This window comes from Drosophila simulans, chromosome 2L (assembly GCF_016746395.2).
Source record: "Drosophila simulans strain w501 chromosome 2L, Prin_Dsim_3.1, whole genome shotgun sequence".
NCBI classification, from domain to species: Eukaryota; Metazoa; Arthropoda; class Insecta; order Diptera; family Drosophilidae; genus Drosophila; species Drosophila simulans.
This window is the reverse complement of record NC_052520.2, coordinates 2,355,806-2,374,661: the sequence shown is the minus strand read 5'-3', so window position 1 is coordinate 2,374,661 and position 18,856 is coordinate 2,355,806. Positions and strand designations below refer to the sequence as shown.

Sequence of the window (18,856 nt, the reverse complement as noted above, 5' to 3'; positions counted from 1 at the left end):
GAAAATTGATAAAAGTGTATACGATAGAGCGTGATAGATAGATGTGACTCACTAGCAGATGGTGCGTGTATTTGCTAAGAAATAATTCAGAAGAAAAACTGAAACAAATTCACCAATGGAGCCGGTTCTTGCAAGCTCATAGATTCCATAAATTCATAATAGGACAATTAATATAAACAATATACCCGTTTTATGGTTGATTAGTTGACTCGTGCAGCAAACAAATATGTTTTATATATTCACGTTAAGACAGTGAAATGTTTATATTAAATTTTTATTAATATTTTGGAATATGTTGGTCCCACTAATCGATAGAAATATGTATCGTTTGTTGGAGCCTCTGCTAAACATCAGTAGAGCTTAAAATATGTTTGGCATATTCCAACAGTCGTGCTGCGGTCACACATAAAATTCCAAGAAAGTTGTAAGTTAAGTTTACTAATAAACCAGGCGATAATTTCGCTGGCCATTAGCAAGGCAAGGCAGCTAAAAAAGGGAAAAATCGTTGGCAAATCACTGGTGACGTCGCCCAGGAAGTCAATCGACAAAAACAAGACCTGCGACGCGACGATAATTTTGCGAGAGGCGAGTCAGTCGCTATCTATCTCCCTCTGCGCTCGTTTCGTTTCGTTTCTTGGGGCTGTTTTGGGGCACACAATTGAAAGGAAAAACGTAAATGCAAATGGTCAACTGGTCCCCAAGTGCCGCGTTAAGAAGAGTGCCTAATTCGGCGGACAGTCGAGTGCTTTTGCGTTGTTGTTTTTGCTGCTTACCCCTCGTAATTAATTAAGAAAGTTGTGTAAAATTTTTTCGCCCCGTCCGCCATAGTGCGAGTGTAAGAGCGAGCGCGATAGATGGCCCTGAATTTTGGGTGCGTTGCCCATGAGAGTGGGCGCTAGAGCGAGACGGCCGTACGACCTGCTCCAAGTGCAGCGTGCACAGTGGGTCGCAATGCCTAAGATAGTGCTCAGTTTCATTGTCGAGAGATAAAGAAAACTGCAGGTGCACTTTGGCATGGAGTAAGGCTGACAAAATCGGATCTTGTCCCGCATTATCACCCGATTTATCAGCGCTTTAAAAGCCAAAACGGAGCAAAAATCGCGGTTCTTTGTTCTGCCTGTTTTGCGTCTTTAGTTATGAGAGAGTGCGGGTGTGTGGTGTGTGTGTATTTATCGGCAATCCGTTCTCTTATCGTGCAAGTTTCTCAAAAAAAAAGAACTGTCTTTGTCTCTGATATTTCCATAGAGCCCAAATGTAAACAAAATCGCATCCTTCTATTTGTTTATTCTAGGCCTTTTTGCTCGCTTTGCAAATGGAAGAACCGCATTTGTCAAGCTATACATATTTACGGAGTGATGTGTGGTGTGACAGTAAATATAACGCTAATTGTATTCTCCGTTTTCTAGACGTGCTTCAAATATGCGTGCTGAGAAAATTGCACTTGTTGACTTTTCGAGTGAGGCAATTCCACAGTCAAGCTCACATGAATAGGGCCGTGTTGATATGAAGGAAAAAAAAGTTTTAATTTTCCAAAGGTTGATTTAAAACTTATTTCATAAATGTTGAGCACAAGCTATGTGGACGTTTTTCCTTATTTCATAGTTAAATTAAATATCTTTGAAATCCAACATTAAGTTGGTAACTTAATTCCACTCATTACACCTATTTGATTGATAAAGGCTGTGGGTACGTATCGTTGTTGTTCTCGCTCTCATTTTCTCTTTTGATTCACTTGCAATTGTATTAGTCGCGTGAATGACGCATCGTCAGCTGTTCTAAAAGAACCGTAATTTCCTGAACGTTGTTTTATATTTTATTGAATTTTCCGCAGACGGGCGCGAAAGTCACTTCTGTTGTCCAAGTGACTTACAAGTTTAATAAACCGCATTAATTACAGTTCGATTAAATTATACAATTAGCGGTGAGTTATTTACTGACAGCTGTCCGCTTCTCAAGGAAAGTTTCGCATTGGTTTAGTGAGACACACTGCTTGTTTTAATTAAATTTAAAGTGCAGTTTTCGTTTTGGCTTAGACGCAACAAAAAGCAAAATACGTCATTCATTCGCTGGATAATGAAAAGTAATTGTAGGCGAAATTTCTTTATCGCAATTGAGAGAGCGGTTTTTCGAAAAGAGAGAGCAAGTTGTCGGCCTCTGTGTGTGTGTGTGACTGTGCACTTGGCTCCAAAGTCTTCGGGGAAAAAACAATTGAAGTGAAGAAAGGGAGGGGGAGAAACAAACAATTGTTGACTGACTGCATTTTTAATGGCAAAGAGAGGGCCTGCATATTTTGCTCTCTCCCTCCTTCCTTGTTAATTTAATAACGCCGCACAGCGTACATGTTTGTCACGCTTTTACTTTCTCCACGTCTCTCCGTTAATTTATTTTGCATTGATTTTTATCACAGCTTCCGCCCTCACTATGTGAATTCTCTCCGCTTTGCGCTCACTTCTCTCCACAGAGTAAACAAGACTCGTGTAGAATTCCATACCCCGATCTTCGTAGATTTATCACCACTGTACAGTCTGGCTTCAATGTGTTAATTAATTTCTGTCGGAATTCTGAGATTCCCGTCGTCGGTCATAAAAACTAATATTTAAGCAGCTGAAAAGCATGTGAACGATACTGTCTGAAGATTTGAATACGACTCTAGCTTAGTTAATATGTGCAACAGTAAATATTTTTAAACAGTTTTAAATATTACTGACTGTCTAAAACGATATCTCGTTTCGGAATCAACGTATCGTGGGACTTCGGTAAAAGTGTGGTGGCCAATGGGGCGTATGATTCATAAAAAGTGGCGCTGATAACAAAAACACTGTGAATGCCACACGCATTACCGCTGAATAATGCGAGGCGACCCCTGTGTTATGTATTTTAATAATATATGTACACAAATTCACTGTAAATAACCCGCCCTCAAAATATTTTCCACCAGAAAGTGTGTGAATTATCAATTGTGCGGTAGCCGCTAGAGGAGCAGCAATAAATATCTTTTACGATAACTTAGATTTCCCGCACAAGGGACCGATAAGAATGTTGTAGTTTCGATTACTTGTAAACCCCTTATCTGCCACGAAGAAAGGGGAAAACAATAATTGCGCCTAAACGGCACATATAAGGTTTCCCCTTTGTGTTTGCCAAAGTATTTTTAGTTGTCTATGGGTTTGTATTTGCACATGCAATTAACAATGTTTGTGTTTGTGGATGTTTGAAGCAGTCACGCAAGGAATTTTCTGAACACAACTCATAACATATTTTCCTATCACAAGCTTATCAGTACTATTATGTTGCCAAGTGACACGAGTAGTAATGTGTGTGTTTTCTGATGTGTAAAACAAATTAAATAAACTAATATGTGCTCAAATGTGGGTTTTTGTAGGGCGTACTGCTTTCAATTTCAATTGAATTTATCAGTGACCATTGGCAGACACTTCCCTTTTCCTCTGTTTCATTTACTGATGGATAACGTCGGCTTTTTGTGCATATTCTCGGAAATGTACATATTGAACTGGGCTTGTCGACGGCGTCATTAAACAAACAAAGGCGCCACACAGTCCTCTGTCGGTTTCATGTGGGTTTTATATTCATCCACATGGGCAACATGTACTCAAGGGACTGAGTTTAAGTCCTAAAAACTTACCACTATGGCAGAAGAATTAGTAGCACTCAAATCCGTTTTTATACTCTCTACTATAAATATTCATATGCATTATTTGTATTTTGCAGATTCCGCATCCACACTCAGCAGCAATCTTACCGAAAGGCTTACTCAGCAGAAGAGGGAGTGAGTTGCAGTAACCGTCCGTAGAACCAAATATCAGTTGCCATCTCAGAGGAGGAAGAGCGCATCCGCATTCGCATCCGATCCAACCCGAACCGATCATGGCAACCACTCCACGCAGCGGCGGTGCCAGCGGCACTGGAACGGCGCAGCGGCCCAATGGCACCTCGCAGAACAAAAGCTGCCAATTCAAGTTGGTTCTCCTCGGCGAGTCCGCTGTGGGCAAGTCCTCCCTGGTGCTGCGCTTCGTTAAGGGACAGTTCCACGAGTACCAGGAGAGCACGATAGGTGCGGCCTTTCTGACACAGACCATTTGCATAGAGGACACCGTCGTCAAGTTCGAGATCTGGGACACGGCTGGCCAGGAGCGGTAAGTATCGATGCAGAGATCACCCAACTGGAAGCTTATCTGACATACTTCTGTTGGCTTTTGTAGGTACCACAGCTTAGCTCCCATGTATTATCGAGGAGCGCAGGCCGCTATTGTCGTGTATGATATACAGAATCAGGACAGTTTTCAGCGTGCGAAGACCTGGGTCAAGGAACTGCATAAACAAGTGAGTGTCAGCGGGGAAACTTGGGATTACTTCCGCCCCAAGCCATCAAGGTCAATGCAATATCGTGCAGAGCGTTTCATTATTGAAGCATTTATATTATTGCTCATGAAGTGCCTCAGTGCAATGATCTTAACTCGAAACATTCGAGCACGCGTTACCTAAAATATATATTAAAAAACCTTTTTTCCAGGCCTCACCAAACATTGTCATTGCGCTGGCCGGCAACAAGGCAGATTTGTCAAACATTCGCGTCGTGGAGTTCGATGAGGCGAAGCAATATGCCGAGGAGAATGGGCTGCTGTTCATGGAAACCTCCGCCAAGACGGGCATGAATGTGAACGACATCTTCTTGGCCATTGGTAAGCTATGAAGAGCCGCCGTAAAAGCTTCGGCAACTTTGCTAATCACTACCCCAACCACAGCCAAGAAACTACCTAAGAACGATGGCGCCAACAATCAGGGAACCAGCATAAGGCCGACTGGAACCGAAACAAATCGACCGACGAACAACTGCTGCAAGTGATGTCCCTTCGTAGGTTAGTTTAATGCGTTGGAAAGACGGTTCCATTACTAACATACCTTTTTGGCTTTGCAGAAAATGAAATTTCCAACGAGAGATTTGAAAAGTTTATGCTGATAATTATAAATAAAAAAATTATTTAAAAATTCAACAGAATCAGAAAGAAATACCTAAAGCCGGCTCTCCCAGGGGACGAATTTCATTTGAGAGCCACGAAACCAATAATGATAAAGACCACATAAGAATTATAAACATTAAACAAAGGAGCTCCCATTCCCAACATAAACGAAAGTTGCAATTAAAGAAAGTTAGTTACAAATTCCCACACCCGATTTTCCCCAATTACGCTCGATATCTGTCCAAAAAATATACAAGCAAACTGACACCCACGCAATTGAGCTAAAATATCAGAATAATTCCAACATAAACCATTTCAAATAACAACGCAAATTAATAATGAAAACTAAACATGAGAAGAAAGCGCAGGTTTTTTGGAGATTTCATCGTGTCGTAGAAAGTTTGAAATCGTATTGTATAAAAAAGAGATAAACCCCGAAACCATCTAAGCGAGCAAAGAATATTTGTAAAGATTACATGTCGTGTAAGTTTCTGAGCATTAAGTGAGGGGCAGATTCCAGTTGCAGTTGTTCTCAGCAGCGTTCCAAATAAAACAAACAAAACAAACAAACACCACAAGGAGCAAATGTTCAGGCCAGCGGCTGAAGATCCTCGCTCGCCTCGGTTTGTGGCAATGTGTGTGTCTCTGCGGCTCCGGAGCCCGGACTCCAGATCCGATTACGGACGCGGATGATTCGACTCCGGGTCGCGGCGGACACGTGTGATAGTTGCAATTTATATAAATTATATATACACATATTAAAATGAGGGAAAACGAAAACCACAAAAAAAGAAAACCAATTATGCATACTTTTAGATTTTTTTATTTTTCAATTTCGCCTTGCGTTGAACTATTTTCCACATTCTAGCAACAATCGAAGATTTAATGCTACTATCTTTAAACGTAAACGAGAACGGAGAAACTATCGTAATCCATAAAAATTAAACTTACATCTAGTATGCAATTAAGCGGAGAGGAAGTAAAGTGAATTAAAATAAATAAATAAAAGAAATCGAACAACACAATACCGTAAACAACTTGTTTAAATCGTTCCACAAACATCAATGATCCGATGCTTATTTCTTTCCAATTCGTAATTTTTATGTTGTCTGTATGTATTTAAATTTAAAATTTATAAATTATAATAAATGAAAACATCGTATATACTTATATATGTATATATATATATGAATCCGTATATATATGGTCATTCGATTTGAATCGATAATGAGTTAGCAATCGCTTTTGATGTTATGGGCTTAATAAAAAGGTAATTTTATTTAGTTAGTCTTGGCGGGGGAAAGACCTTGGAAAATAAGTTGCATCACCACTTCCCAAGATTCCAAAGAAAACAGAAGGCATATTTAAGTTTATTAACTTTTCTAATTCCCATTTTTTATTTAAAATTATAACTGATTAAGATGTCTCTCGAAATAAATACATACTTAACTTACAGTTTTGGTTACAATTTCCATTTGGTTTCGTATTGTATAAGTGTTGTATATATATTTTTGTTTGTATCTTTCCGCTACTTGGTTTTCCATTTATAAGAATAATTATATTGTATGACCGCATGGATTTTCGCACGCGTCTTGATTTGTTGTTAGAGTAGTCGACTTCGATTTGAGTTAGTTCAAGATAAATTATAGAGAGTATACGCTAACTTACTACAAGGCAACTAAATGGCTTCAATCAGGAGTGTTTATGCTAAAGTACAGGGATAACAAGTATTAGAATATCCAACTAGCTAAATTAGGTTTAAACAGTTGAACAACTTAGAATGAGAGAAGCGAGGGCAGTTTTGTAGATAGTCTGAGTTGAGAAAGTTGGGTAAATAAAGAGAGTTTTCGAATTATAACACAAATGCTAACGATTGCATAACAAAAGGCTGGATCAACAAAAACAATATACATAGTTATAAAGTTAAGTTGCTGTTTGGATCGTTCGTCCATAATCGTTATTCCACATGAAATATCACTTACGTAAGAGAAGTTAATATCGGTATCTGGTATCGGTATTTTCTAGATTTATCTCCTAATCTAAAATTTTGTCTTAGTTTTGCTCTTGGTATTGTTTTGATAAACCAGTTAATTTGTCGTTTGTTTCCACGGTTTAAGTCTAAACATTGTCTTTTTTTCGTTTTTCATTTATTTCTATAAAATTTACAAAATTACGTTCATTTCTCGTCTTATTCGTCTGTCTTCTATCGATAGCTTTGCCCAAAAACTGTGTGTATATCTTGATTCCGGCGAAGGGGGTTCCCCATTCGCCCGCTTTCCATATAAACTCGCTTATCACTTAGCTTACAAGTAGTTCTCTCTATATACCGCGTCGTCAATTGGATTCCCAAGAAGTTTGCGAGTCCTGAAAGTCCAGATCGATCGTGGTGTTCCATAGATTCGTTACTCCGACTTTGCCCATTCCTTTGATTTCGTTTCCTATACAGTAAGCGGCTCATCGCCGTGCAGATCACAGGATCCAATGTTTTCGCCCTGGTACGTCGAGAAGTCGCTGATAATCGCTGTGGGCTCGGCTCCGAACTGGATGTCCTGCAGGCAGCCCTTGAAGGGATCGAAGAAGCGACCCTTTGTGCGCCTGCTCACCGAGTCCGAGTTGGGAAAGCCGCCTGTTTGGGTTGCAAAGAATAGAGGATGAGCACTTTGTCAATTTGAACTTGAATTTGAATTTGTGACAATGCTGGACAACGCGTAAAAGTGGCAGTTAACAGCAGTCTGTTAGCTGCCGCTTAACAGCATAGATTTTTGTTTAATAACAGTTGAACAAGCTTTTATTGCTAAATTTCATTTTAAACTTAAATAAAATATTGAGTCTATATATATTGTGTATTGCGTTATATTTAAGTAATAATAGCTTTAAATTTGGTGTATCTAATAATATATAAACAGCTGATATGGTTTAAATACCTATCGAACCAACAGCTGCCTAAAGCACACGAGTTGGCAGCCCAGTTTAAGTCAGTGTTTATTCGGATCGCGAATCAAAAACAACTTGCGATTGGAATCGAAGTTTGAAAACTTAGTTGTAGCTAACCAGCTTTAACCAAATCGTATCCAATAAACCTGCATCGTTTTGCCCCGGGTTTTCCCTTCTCAAAAACAAAACAACCGAACCAGCTAAAGTGAACTGAAAGTCTCTAATTGCGCAAGTGTTTGTTTAAAGTGCATGTGAACGCGATACGCTAATAAAAGTCTTCGGTTCAGTGCTAAAACTATAAAACCGGTAAGTCGATCATCATTATAAGTTTATGTCATGATTAGTACAACACTCTAATGGGCTTAGGACCACACAATATCATATAATGGCCAAGATTTTGCAAGAAACACCTGTTTGATAGTATTATAAAGGTCGTAAAAATAGACTCACCCAAGTAGAAGACATCCTCGTAGCTAATCGTTGGCTCCTTGCTCGAATTCTTGCGCCTGCCCGCCAGAGTGCTTCTCGGCGTGGTCGAGCCCAGTGACCGTCCGCCCTCGGGCAATCGCTCCGTGAAGATCACCTCGCCGTCCAGCTGCAGCTCCAGTCTGGACCGGTCCAGCAGGACGCTGGTCCAGTGCCAGGCTCCGTCGGCTATGAATCCGCTGGCCGGAGCACGGACCGTGTCGTTGGTGCTGCCCAGAAGGTTGCTGGCCAGCTTGAGGTGGCCCGCCTCCAGGCCCAGGCCGAGGAACTTGCTCCTCTCGTGCTCGCTCCACAGGAGCAGTCCGTCCGGCTCGATGGTGGAGAAGTTCAGCGAGACTTGGATGGCTTCGCGGGGCCGGACGTAGAGGGAGGGTCCCCGCCGCTTGTCTTTCATTGGAATTCGCGGCGGCGGCAAGATCAGGTAACTGTTGCCACGGAAGCTCGGCGTCGTCGGCTTGCTCATGGCTAGAAAAATCCGAAAGAGTCATAAGACATACATAATACTGCCGCAGGGAGGGGGAGGGGTGTATGGGGAAGGGGAAGTTGAAGTCGAGTGGCGTTGCATTAAACATATTGCATGCGGCACATAATTAAATTACAGCATCAGCTTGCCGCTGCAGCTGCATTGTTCCTCTTCGTCGCCGTCTTTTGTTTCACTTTATGAATCTGCATCTTAATCTGAATCTGAATCTTCATCTGCAGACCCTGATCTCGTTTAGAAGTCCATCATCATCTGACACTTAGACTGGCTTAAACTCTAAAGTGCTTTTGGCCCAATCCTAAGAACTCACAACGATGGATGTGTATTTAATTACTAAGAAAACAACATACTATTATTTATCAAATGTTTAATGCATTTCAAATTGCCTTCTCCCATTTGTCAGCGTTTTCTTCAACTTCACTCACTTTCCAGTTTTCTTCTGCCTGTGAATCATCACGTTCAAGTTCTAGAACTTGAAGCAAAGATTAATCTTTATTATCGTGCGGTTATTAATTTTCTATACACTTTTCCCTACGGTTTCAACCCCCCCTCCTCTCATTTATCACCTGTTCTGTCTATCACCTGTTCGCTTTCCCTGAGTTCTTGATTTTCGTTGATTTAGCCCAGACTTTTCCCCATACCTTTATTTTCTTTTCAATTTCCCTTCACCGACTTGCATTTCTTCAATTTCAACTGAAACTTGCTTGTGTGGCATGTTAATTCACAATTTGCTAATAAGTGAAAGGCAGACAGCTGTATCTTCACATAAAACATCCGATGGTTAAAGAAATAGCAAAAACGCATCTGCCGATTTCGTATAATCAAAAGCTTGTTTCGCAGATGGTTGATTAATGTTTCGCTTGGTGTCATTATAATTTTGAATAATGTTGCAGTGTGTGGGGATATTAAAAGTTTGAAATTACTGATTGGATAATTGAAATTTGCTAGGGAGTATTTTCTGTTTGAGCTAATAGGTTAGAAACTTCATTTTGGCATATTATGCATATTAAATTCAAAAAACGAGAGCCTTCAACTTTGAATCATGGCCGTGGTCTTAATTATTCCACAACTCTATCCCCATTCTGATTATAGTGCTCTCTATTGCCATCGTTGTGAATCACAGATCGCTAATTTTTGTGTTACTTTTTTGGCCAACCAACTTCCTGACCCCGCTGTGCACTGAACCATCCCAGAATCCAAATGCTGCTGTTAATGGTTATTTTCTGCTGCCGTCAATCTCTAATTATAATAATAATGTTGTTCTACTCGGCGGCTGCGAAACTTGTTTGCCCCACAACTCCGCGGAGCACCGCTCGCAAAAAATAATAATAAAATCATTTAAGCTTCTGTAGGAATTGCGAGAACAAACTTTTACTCGTGACACATTTTTTTGCGAATTGAACTTGAAGCCGTATTATACCGCATTAACAAGATGTATTGCTATTATGGTTTTTGTTTTTAAAAACCAACTGAATTATGAGCCGTGCTTGTGGTTATTGAACTTTTTGGGCCACTCACCAATCTCGCAGTAGAAGCCACCCCATCCATTTGGACATGAGCAGCGCCCACTTCTCAGGCATCTTCCATTGTTTTTGCACGGAATGAGCTTGCAGGTCTCCGAGTACTCGCACCGATCTCCTTTCGCGTACTCCGGGCAGATGCAGTGCGGCTGCAGCTTCTCGTCCAGCCAGCAATGTCCTCCGGACTCGCAGGAGTCCCCGCCACAAGCGGTGCCATCACAGTCTCGAATGTTGCGCGATTCTAATGGTTAGATAAATCAATCAATCAATCAAGAAAGTTGTCTAGAAGCTGGTGCTCATCATCAACCGTACGCACCCACAATGTTGGTTTCGTTGAGCACAATGCGAGTTCCACTGACCACCAGACCGCGGACACATCCCCTGAAGGGAATCGGGAAACCGGAGATGGCGTTGTGCGGCAGCTTGGACACATCCTTCAGCCCGCCAATGTAGAGCAGTGAGTCCGGCTCGACGAGCACCTCAGCCGAAGGAGCCAAGGCCGACGAGGCGCTGCCCTCCACCCACAGGGTTAGCCATCTGCCCCGCTGCGCCATCTTGATCTTGTGCCACTCGCCGATGGCCAGCATGCGAACGCTCCGCACCACCGTGACATGATTGCTGGGCCCGGAAATCCGGAACTCCACCACTCCGCCCTGCAGCGACAGCGACACGAATCCTATCTTCTTGTCCTGGTTGTTGTTCAGGGTGCCGAAGTACAGAAGGAGGCCTCTTTCCGAGAGCGGGCGCAGTTGGAACTCGATGAAGAAGAACTGCACTCGGTGGTGCTCCTCGAAGGACTTCGATCCCATCAGGGGAACTGGCGAGAAGCTGCGCTGCTTCTCCACCTCGTTCAACAGTTTCATCACAAAGTGGCTGCTGGGCGTGGTAATGGGCTTCGGGGGCATTAGCTTCTTGGTGAAGTTCCGGTAGCTGACCATTTGGGAGCGCTTGGCGCCCAGTTTATCCCCACCATCGTATAGATATGGCCAGCGAACCGCCAGATAGGATCGTCTGCCAGTCAAGGATACGTCGCTCAGGGATCGAATTACTAAGAATTGAAGGGCAGTGAAGTTCTAATGCTATAGAGATTAACTTTTCAGTTGAACCCACCTTCATCGCAGTTTTTGCCTGTGCGTCCTACAGGACAATCGCATTCGTAGCCATTGACCAGCGGCACACAGGTGGCGTCCTCGTAGCATTTGTTGTTGAAGGAGTCGCAGGGATTCGTGGGCTGGGCACACAGTGGCCCATACCAGCCCTCCTGGCAGATGCAACTAATGTGGAGAAATAAGGAAATTATGAACATATAATGAGGATTATACATAGAGAGATCAAGGGATGCGCTCACGTAAAGGTTGCTCCATGCTGCAGGCAGGCGCCATCGTGCTGGCAGGCGTGTCGATGGCATTCCCTGGTTCCACACTGACCCACGCCCCGACCTCTGACCCCACGCGTCTCCTGTAGGGGAACCGTGACCTGTCCCGCCTTCAGCTGCACATCGTATATGCATCCCTGGAATCCCGAGTGCAGTGGCAAATCGTGCGGCAGCGTATTGAAGTTGGCTATCTCGTGACCGCCGAGATACAGAATAGGCAGCACATCCATCCGACTGCCACTTCCGGGCGATCGACCCGTAATATTGAACTTTCCATCCACCGATAGCCAGGCCTGTCGTCCAATCCGACCCACCTTAATCTCGTAGGGAACTCGGGGAGCATCCAGCCGGAAATCAATGGGTTTCTGGGTGAATATGCGACGTGGTCCGGCTCCCAGATTCCAAGTGAGCATTATGTAGCCCTGGATGAAGCTCACCGCCAGGTGATCGCTCTTTTCGTCGTGATAACCCGACTGCCCAAAGAAGGCCAGCAGCGAGATCTGCGACATGGTCTGCGGCAGTATCTTGAAGCTCAGCTCGAGGGAATACTCCAGGGGAATCGGAACCGTGTAGGCCACAAACGAGGAGAGTCCATTGACGCTGCCGGAGAAGGATGGCAGGGCCACCTCGAGGTCTAAAAAAGAGTTATTAATAATATATTAAAATATATGTGATATAATTTCTTCTGAATGGAGTACTCACTGTGCTCGCAATAGTGGCCGTGCTTGCCCAGCGGACACAGGCAGAGGTAACCGCTGCCCGGAAATTGTACGCAGGTCCCACCGTACTGGCACGGGTTGTCCTCGCACACGGATATCTCGCAGGTGGGGCCCATGTAGCCGGTGGGGCACTTGCACTTCCACTTCTCCGCCTTCTCGCCATTCTCGTCCAGATCGTTGGTCTCGATCTTTATGCAGGCGGCGCCATTGCGGCAAGGACTCGATAGGCAGGCCAATGAGCCGCATTCCGTAATGCCAAAGCCATCGAGGGCATCGCTACACAGAAAAATAATCAGTATAAATGGTTAGGAATTTAATTTAAATGGGAAAGGGTAAAGGGTTTTAAGAGTTATAGTTAAATCATTTTGTGAACTAATATATAACTAGTTGTAGAACTAATAAATGCATTTGATCATCAGCTATGTTATTTTTCTCAGTGCGAAACCGAGACAGGGCAATGAGTTAGGTGTCGCAGCTAATTTCATGAGCTTGGCTAATTCAACATGCCAATACCGTGGACGGAGTGTCCTTTTCGCCATCCTTGCGCGCCATTTGACAAACAGCCCACAGCTGTCAGCGCTTTCGACACGGATGTGACCACCGCCCACACCCCAAAGCCCTCTTCGCACTCCGAGCCCCCTTGCGCCCATTTGTGACCCCCTTTTCGGCCCGGCCCTCTGCATTTGGGCCATCTGTTTGTACTCGCGCTTTTATGAACGTTGCACACTGACGAATGGCTTCCGCATTCGCTGACAGGCTGTCCTCATCCCACCTAGCCATCATCGCCAGCCCCGCCTCCTGCCCAGCTCCTTTGAGATGTCCTTTTCATCGGGTTGGCTGCATTTTCAGTGGCAAACTTGGTAAGAGGCCATAATATATAAGCTTTTAGCAAGGCTATTTCTTTTATGGTTAAGAAGTTTCCTTGGCAAACCAACTTGAGGTCTAGCATGGAATTCGTTAAGAACTCTTGTGCATTTAAGATATTTAAAGACCTGTGGAAAGACAAGCGCTTAAAACAACCACTTGAAGTTTAGTTGATAAAGTAAACAAAATTAGGGCCTAATTAGTAGCATGGCTCTGCTTTATGTCCCACTTGCACTCCTGTTTATTTTCGCCAATCCCATTGGACACAGGCGATTCCATTTGGTATATGTGGTATTAGCCATATATTCCATATGTGCCACCATCGCCCATTTCCGCGTTTATCGTCGTACGTAAGCAGAGTTAATTTTTGCGTGCACCGAGGAAAAAACTTTTTAACACCCGGTGGCCGTATAATCCGGCCATAACTGCAACTCCTCCAGGGCTTTCGCCACCTGCAACTTTGTGTGGCGGCATTTTGATGGTTCCATTTTATTCCCGCCCGTTCTCGCCTTTGGCTTTTCCATCTTTCGCTGGAAGCGTGTAAGCGGCATTAACATTTAAGAGAAGCCTCCGCCGGAGATATATGCCTTTTCCAGATATATATGCCCCCCAAATCTGCCCCAAAGAAGTCGTAACTTTCCGGGAGCTGTTCATTAACCGCGGTCCAGCGATCAAAGAGCAAATTGGTAATGGGTGTGTGCAGCTTGGGCACTGAGAGAAATATGTCCTATTGTACTTAAATCTGAGTTAAACTAAAGTAATATACTTATATGTATGTTTAAAGCTTAGTTTAAGTGCATATTCGAGAGTGAGTTAGAATGAATGAATAAAAATGAACTCACCCGAAAATCTCGCGAGCCTGTCCATTGATGCGCAGCGTATGGAGGCAGCCGGTGAAGCCACTTCCACTTTGGGCCGGCGGCAGTTCGATAATCAGGCCGATCGGCGCCTGGGGCGCTCCGCCCAGGTGCAGCCAGGTGTTGAGGATGGCCTCCGGTGTGTGGAGGCGCGGCGGCAGGAGCTTCAGCCAGGTGGGCTGATCCCCGGACATGGCCAACGTGTCGTTCACCAGCAGCGAGGCGTTGCAGTGTGTGTAATTCCGGCTGAAGTCCAATCTGCAAAAGGGACATTCGAGGCATTCCTTTAGCGCTGCTGCCTTTCACCTTTCTGCCTTTCGCCTTTCACTTTTCAATCTATTTGCACCGTATGGTGCTGCAGTGCATCAAATATTTAATACCCCGCACTTTCCCTTTGGCGCGGGGGCGACACTCCCTGCATTCCCGCCTTTTGGGACGACTTTTAAGGAGAAATTCCCAACATGCCGATGCGTGAAAATATTTATGACACCACAACCCACCGCCCTGCCCCGCGAATTCCCTCATCCACCCAAAAAAGGATCCTGCCAGCAATCTGTTATCCTGGGCTACCTTTTGCCAGTTGACCTTTCAGCGTAGGCAACTTTCGCAGGACCCAAATATTCATTTACAGTGGTTTGAATATTGTCGAAAAATCTCAGTCTATCTTCTGCCAAATATTTTACCAAAACAAAAGGATATAATTAAATCAAAGATTAAATATTATCAGCATCTCACGCGTTGGAATTAATATTTAAGATAATATTTGTAATTGATTTTTAGCCTAATCCCGCACCACTGTTTCATGGCCATGTCCTTTTCCGTCCGCCCAGCAATTGCCTGTAATGTCAATCGACTGTCAAATTTTTGTTTCGCCTGCCCTGCGATGGTATGGAATTTTTTACCGGTCCTTTGATGTGATGGAGGCAAAGGATCGGATGGGGTTACTGGTGCCTGTTTCGCCCCTTAAGCGAGTGGGCCGCCAGTTTTTATTGGCCCGCTTGGTCGAATGTCACCTGCTTTTATTTGAATGGGCTTTGTTCTGAGGCCTCATCCGCAGTATTTCTGATTTTATTCCTTGTGGGATGGAGGGGAGGAGGAGTTTCCCTTTCTGTTGGGATGATGTCTGTTTGGCGATGGACGAACTGGGATTCATATCTTCGCGTTTATTGCATTTGAATGTAGATATTTTAATGCCAGAAAGCCAGTGCAGTAAAGGCCTGCAGAAGGACACATATTTTATTGTTATTTTATGATGGCTGGATGAAGCTGTAAAAAGTTACCCATATGCTGGCCAGATGGAAAAAGTTTTTCCTGATTGCATTTAGTTTTTACAACATGTGTAAAATGTATTTGGCTCTGATTTTCCTTTTGTATAGTTTAAAAAGCATTTTTGTTGACATTTACTTAAAAATACTTCATTGTCCTCGTTGAATTAAGTTTTCGCAGCAATTGTTGCCTTTCACAAGGTTAAACCACCCATATTTCAACCCATTTAGAAGTTCCGAATCCCATTAATTTAATACTTTTAAAATTAATTACCACTTCCTCCAATTTATAGTTCCATTAACGAGCCGAAACCAAAAATCCAAACTTCCTTTCAATGCTGTTTAAAGTTCAATTAGCTGCACTTGACTGAACAACAAATTAAATTAGCATTGTTTACATTGAAAGGAAGCTAATTTTTCTCGGGTGTGAGTGGGTGGAAAATCCTTGAATATAATTTATTGACACGGCCAATTGAATGCTATTGAAAAGTTTTTGGCTGCGGAAGCTGCGAAGAAACTCCATTCCAGCGATCCTAATTAATGAACTTAAGTCGGCAATTGTTTTTAGTCCGATTCGCCATAATTAAAACGAAATTCCCGGCGAAAGCGGAAAGAAATGTGGCCGCAATTAGGCTCGACTAATGCTAAGTATTATTGCTTTCTAATTACACTAATTGTGCGCAACACCAGTTCGATGTAGGTCCTTAAGTAAAATGTCAATTGTGCCGGGCATTAGGCTCATTAGAGAGTGGAGTCCTCCCTTCTGGGTGGATTTCCCCCGAAGGGAAACTATAGTTCATCGAAGGCCCTCGTCCTCATCATCGTCATCGAGCTGCCCTGGGCGAAAAGGTCCTTTTTGTTCCTTCGGCTCGGGCGATTAAGCACGCAAGGCAAATAAAAATAGGCAACGAACATAAATTTGTTGCTCGTAAATCCACTCGCCAGACCAAAACACAAAAACAACACCCCAGAAAGCGGAGCAAAGAAAGTAATATAATATAGCAGCACTGGAAAAAACTAGCACAAAAAGATTAAAATACATTCTAAACTGAATAAACCCATTTGACACAACTATAGCCCAATTTCTCAGATAATGTAAACTTGCTTATGAATTATATTATTATTATTATTTGGTTATATATTTTAAGGGATTATTTCTTTCGGTGCACCTTTATATAGGACGATAGGGTCCTTAACATCGGACATTGGATCGCCCGGAGCAGGGACCAAGTGCTAAAAAGTAAATTTGTGGTCGATTCGATAGTCGTAAAATGTGAAAGTGTCCCCCCACTTTCGTTTTTTGTCCCCTCTGGTAAATTATTTATACGGTTAGCCGTCTCGCTCACTCGTTGTCCTACTTTCGCATATATATATATTTATTCCTTAATGTCCTGTTTATGCCAGCGATTCATCTATCCTTGATTCGCCCCGGGAATTGCGTATTCCCAGATTTGACTTTGGCCTTCGGCAAGTTGTACTGGCCAAAAGCGATTACTTGGTGATTTTCCATATGCGTTTAACCCATCAATTTGATGGCCATTTTTAAGTAATTGCCCACGAACTGAATTGTAAACAACCCATTTTCACGATGGCCAATTGAGTGATTATGGCTCCTATTCCAATGACGACTCTAAGTGGCGGTCATTTGAATATTGCAGCACTTTTTGATGAGCACACAAAGTCAACAGGTCGAAAGCAAGGATTGATTGATTTATAAGTGGCTTCCAAGGACGTACTAGTTTGTTAAAGAACTCTAATAGAATAGAATTGTTGTTTTGCAATTATTGAAAGTTTTAAAAAGTTACTTCTGCTCAAAATGCTCTCTAAATTACAACTAATGCAAGCCGAAATTCATTAAAACTTTTGTTAACCATTGCGAATGTAATGCGATGCGATAGTGGAAACATTTGAATAACTTTTAAGTCGCTGCCTTTTTTTTTGTCCTGCTTGGCCAGGAAATGTTAGTTAAACGATTAATTACGCACGAGTCCGCCCGCTCATCCCGTTAGCAAATGCGGCAAATTAAATTTTTCAACCGAGCAAAAATAAAAGAAGAGCCAGCCAGAAAAAATCTCCGACTAATTACGCATGGATGGCAGAAGTGGAAGCCCCGCAGGATTTAATGTTCGAGCAAATGGCCGAGCGGAAATGGGCGGGAAGTGGAGGGTCCGCGCAGAGGAGGATCTAAAAAAAAAGTTCAATTTATTCTACACTGGAAGCATTATAATTTGTGGCCTCTGCGGACGAACGGAGGATGAAATGGGATTCGACGGGGCCGCGTTTAATGGCCAATGTCCTGACCCAACCGCCTGCTCCCTGACACTGACCCATATGCTGACCTCCACCTTGCCGCGTGCGCAGTTTAAAAAGTTAATTAACATGCCGCCCCCCTTAATCATCCGCAAGTTGGGGGCGTAACCCGCACTTACATACCTTTGCACAAGCACTGAGCCAAATGGGATTGGGGTCAAAAGTTGATTGGGTCTAGATTTCGAATAGTTCGCGGCTTTTCTCCCAGTGCATTTACATGCGTAATTGCATTCCGCGGTCGACACTTTTCACTTACTCAGCTCGAATGGTGATTTCGTGGCCGGTATTCACCGGCGTTTCCAGTTCACTCAGCAGCATCGTCTGCAGTCCGCAGGAGAACTGGAACTGCATGAGTCCCTTCTGCAGGAAGAGGGCCATGTAGTGGCCACCCTTGGTGCCCTGCGCCGCCGCCAGCATGATCAGCCCGTTGGTGGCGCGGGTTCGCACCTTCAGTTGGATGTGCATCGGCAGGACGGCGTCCAAGGACTCGTGGCCCCCGATGTCCTTGTAGATGCGGTGCGACACATACGAGTCGCCGGAGAAGGCGGCATTCCGGATGATAATGGGCAGCTCGCAAAGAGGTCCTTGGCGGTCGAAGCGACAAACACACTGAAAGAAATAGTAAGGAATGTTATAAATATAACATGGCTTCAAGTTAAGGGGATTTTCTTTAAATTTATTCACAGATAATAGCTCACGCTGTGCTTCTATTTTAAAGTGATATCAACTCATCAAAAAATCCTTATTTTAATAGCTAACCAACTATTTCTCTCTTACTTACAACGCACATACTTCTGAGTAGCTACAAAATATTTACAACCCGAACTTTGCACTACAACTTATGGGAAAGTACTTGAACAATTTTAATTTAATTTCGGGCCACACTCCTTCGGAAATGCGACGACTTCTGGTCGCTTTTCAATAAGAAAAGCACGTTCCAAAAATGCCAATAAATTGAAAAGTAATATGAATTAACTTTTTGCCTCTGCGCGGCATCGACTTCCTCCTCGTCTTCCTTTTGGACTGGTCCATTGTTCTGGCTTTCATAATTTATGCCGTACCAAGG

General features: G+C 43.3%; 3 protein-coding genes across 6 annotated transcripts in view; 2 read left to right on the top strand and 1 right to left on the bottom strand.

Moving 5' to 3' along the window:
• The first annotated feature begins 286 nt into the window (after positions 1-286).
• On the top strand, positions 287-5,012 carry LOC6730698 (ras-related protein Rab-5B). 3 transcript variants are annotated; one of them, XM_016179159.3, is made up of 6 exons: positions 287-424; positions 3,730-4,154; positions 4,221-4,341; positions 4,532-4,700; positions 4,764-4,877; positions 4,937-5,012. In XM_016179159.3, exons 2-5 carry the CDS (start codon positions 3,886-3,888, stop codon positions 4,862-4,864), a joined length of 660 nt encoding a protein of 219 aa, XP_016023129.1. In that variant the 5' UTR covers positions 287-424; positions 3,730-3,885; the 3' UTR covers positions 4,865-4,877; positions 4,937-5,012. The 3 variants fall into 3 exon arrangements, with proteins under 3 accessions (XP_016023129.1, XP_016023131.1, XP_016023130.1); XM_016179161.3 differs by lacking the exon at positions 287-424 and adding an exon at positions 524-672; XM_016179160.3 differs by lacking the exon at positions 287-424 and adding an exon at positions 1,905-1,921.
• Positions 5,013-6,342: 1,330 nt separating this feature from the next.
• The window catches only part of LOC6730697 (protein eyes shut), a 34,919-nt gene continuing 22,405 nt past the window's right edge, over positions 6,343-18,856 (bottom strand). The window contains exons 5-13 of the mRNA XM_016179424.3: positions 18,047-18,399; positions 14,201-14,473; positions 12,478-12,770; positions 11,749-12,409; positions 11,511-11,674; positions 10,717-11,448; positions 10,399-10,641; positions 8,364-8,864; positions 6,343-7,605 (exon numbers count right to left, since the gene is read on the bottom strand). Coding sequence (XP_016023125.1) covers positions 7,418-7,605; positions 8,364-8,864; positions 10,399-10,641; positions 10,717-11,448; positions 11,511-11,674; positions 11,749-12,409; positions 12,478-12,770; positions 14,201-14,473; positions 18,047-18,399 — 3,408 coding nt within the window. The 3' untranslated portion in view covers positions 6,343-7,417. The remainder of the gene's footprint in view (positions 7,606-8,363; positions 8,865-10,398; positions 10,642-10,716; positions 11,449-11,510; positions 11,675-11,748; positions 12,410-12,477; positions 12,771-14,200; positions 14,474-18,046; positions 18,400-18,856) is intronic.
• LOC6730696 (MKRN2 opposite strand protein) overlaps positions 7,903-18,856 on the top strand; it is a 48,344-nt gene continuing 37,390 nt past the window's right edge. For both annotated transcript variants that reach the window (XM_016179166.3, XM_016179164.3), the window contains exon 1: positions 7,903-8,219. The gene's annotated coding sequence lies outside the window, so the exon portion shown is untranslated. The remainder of the gene's footprint in view (positions 8,220-18,856) is intronic.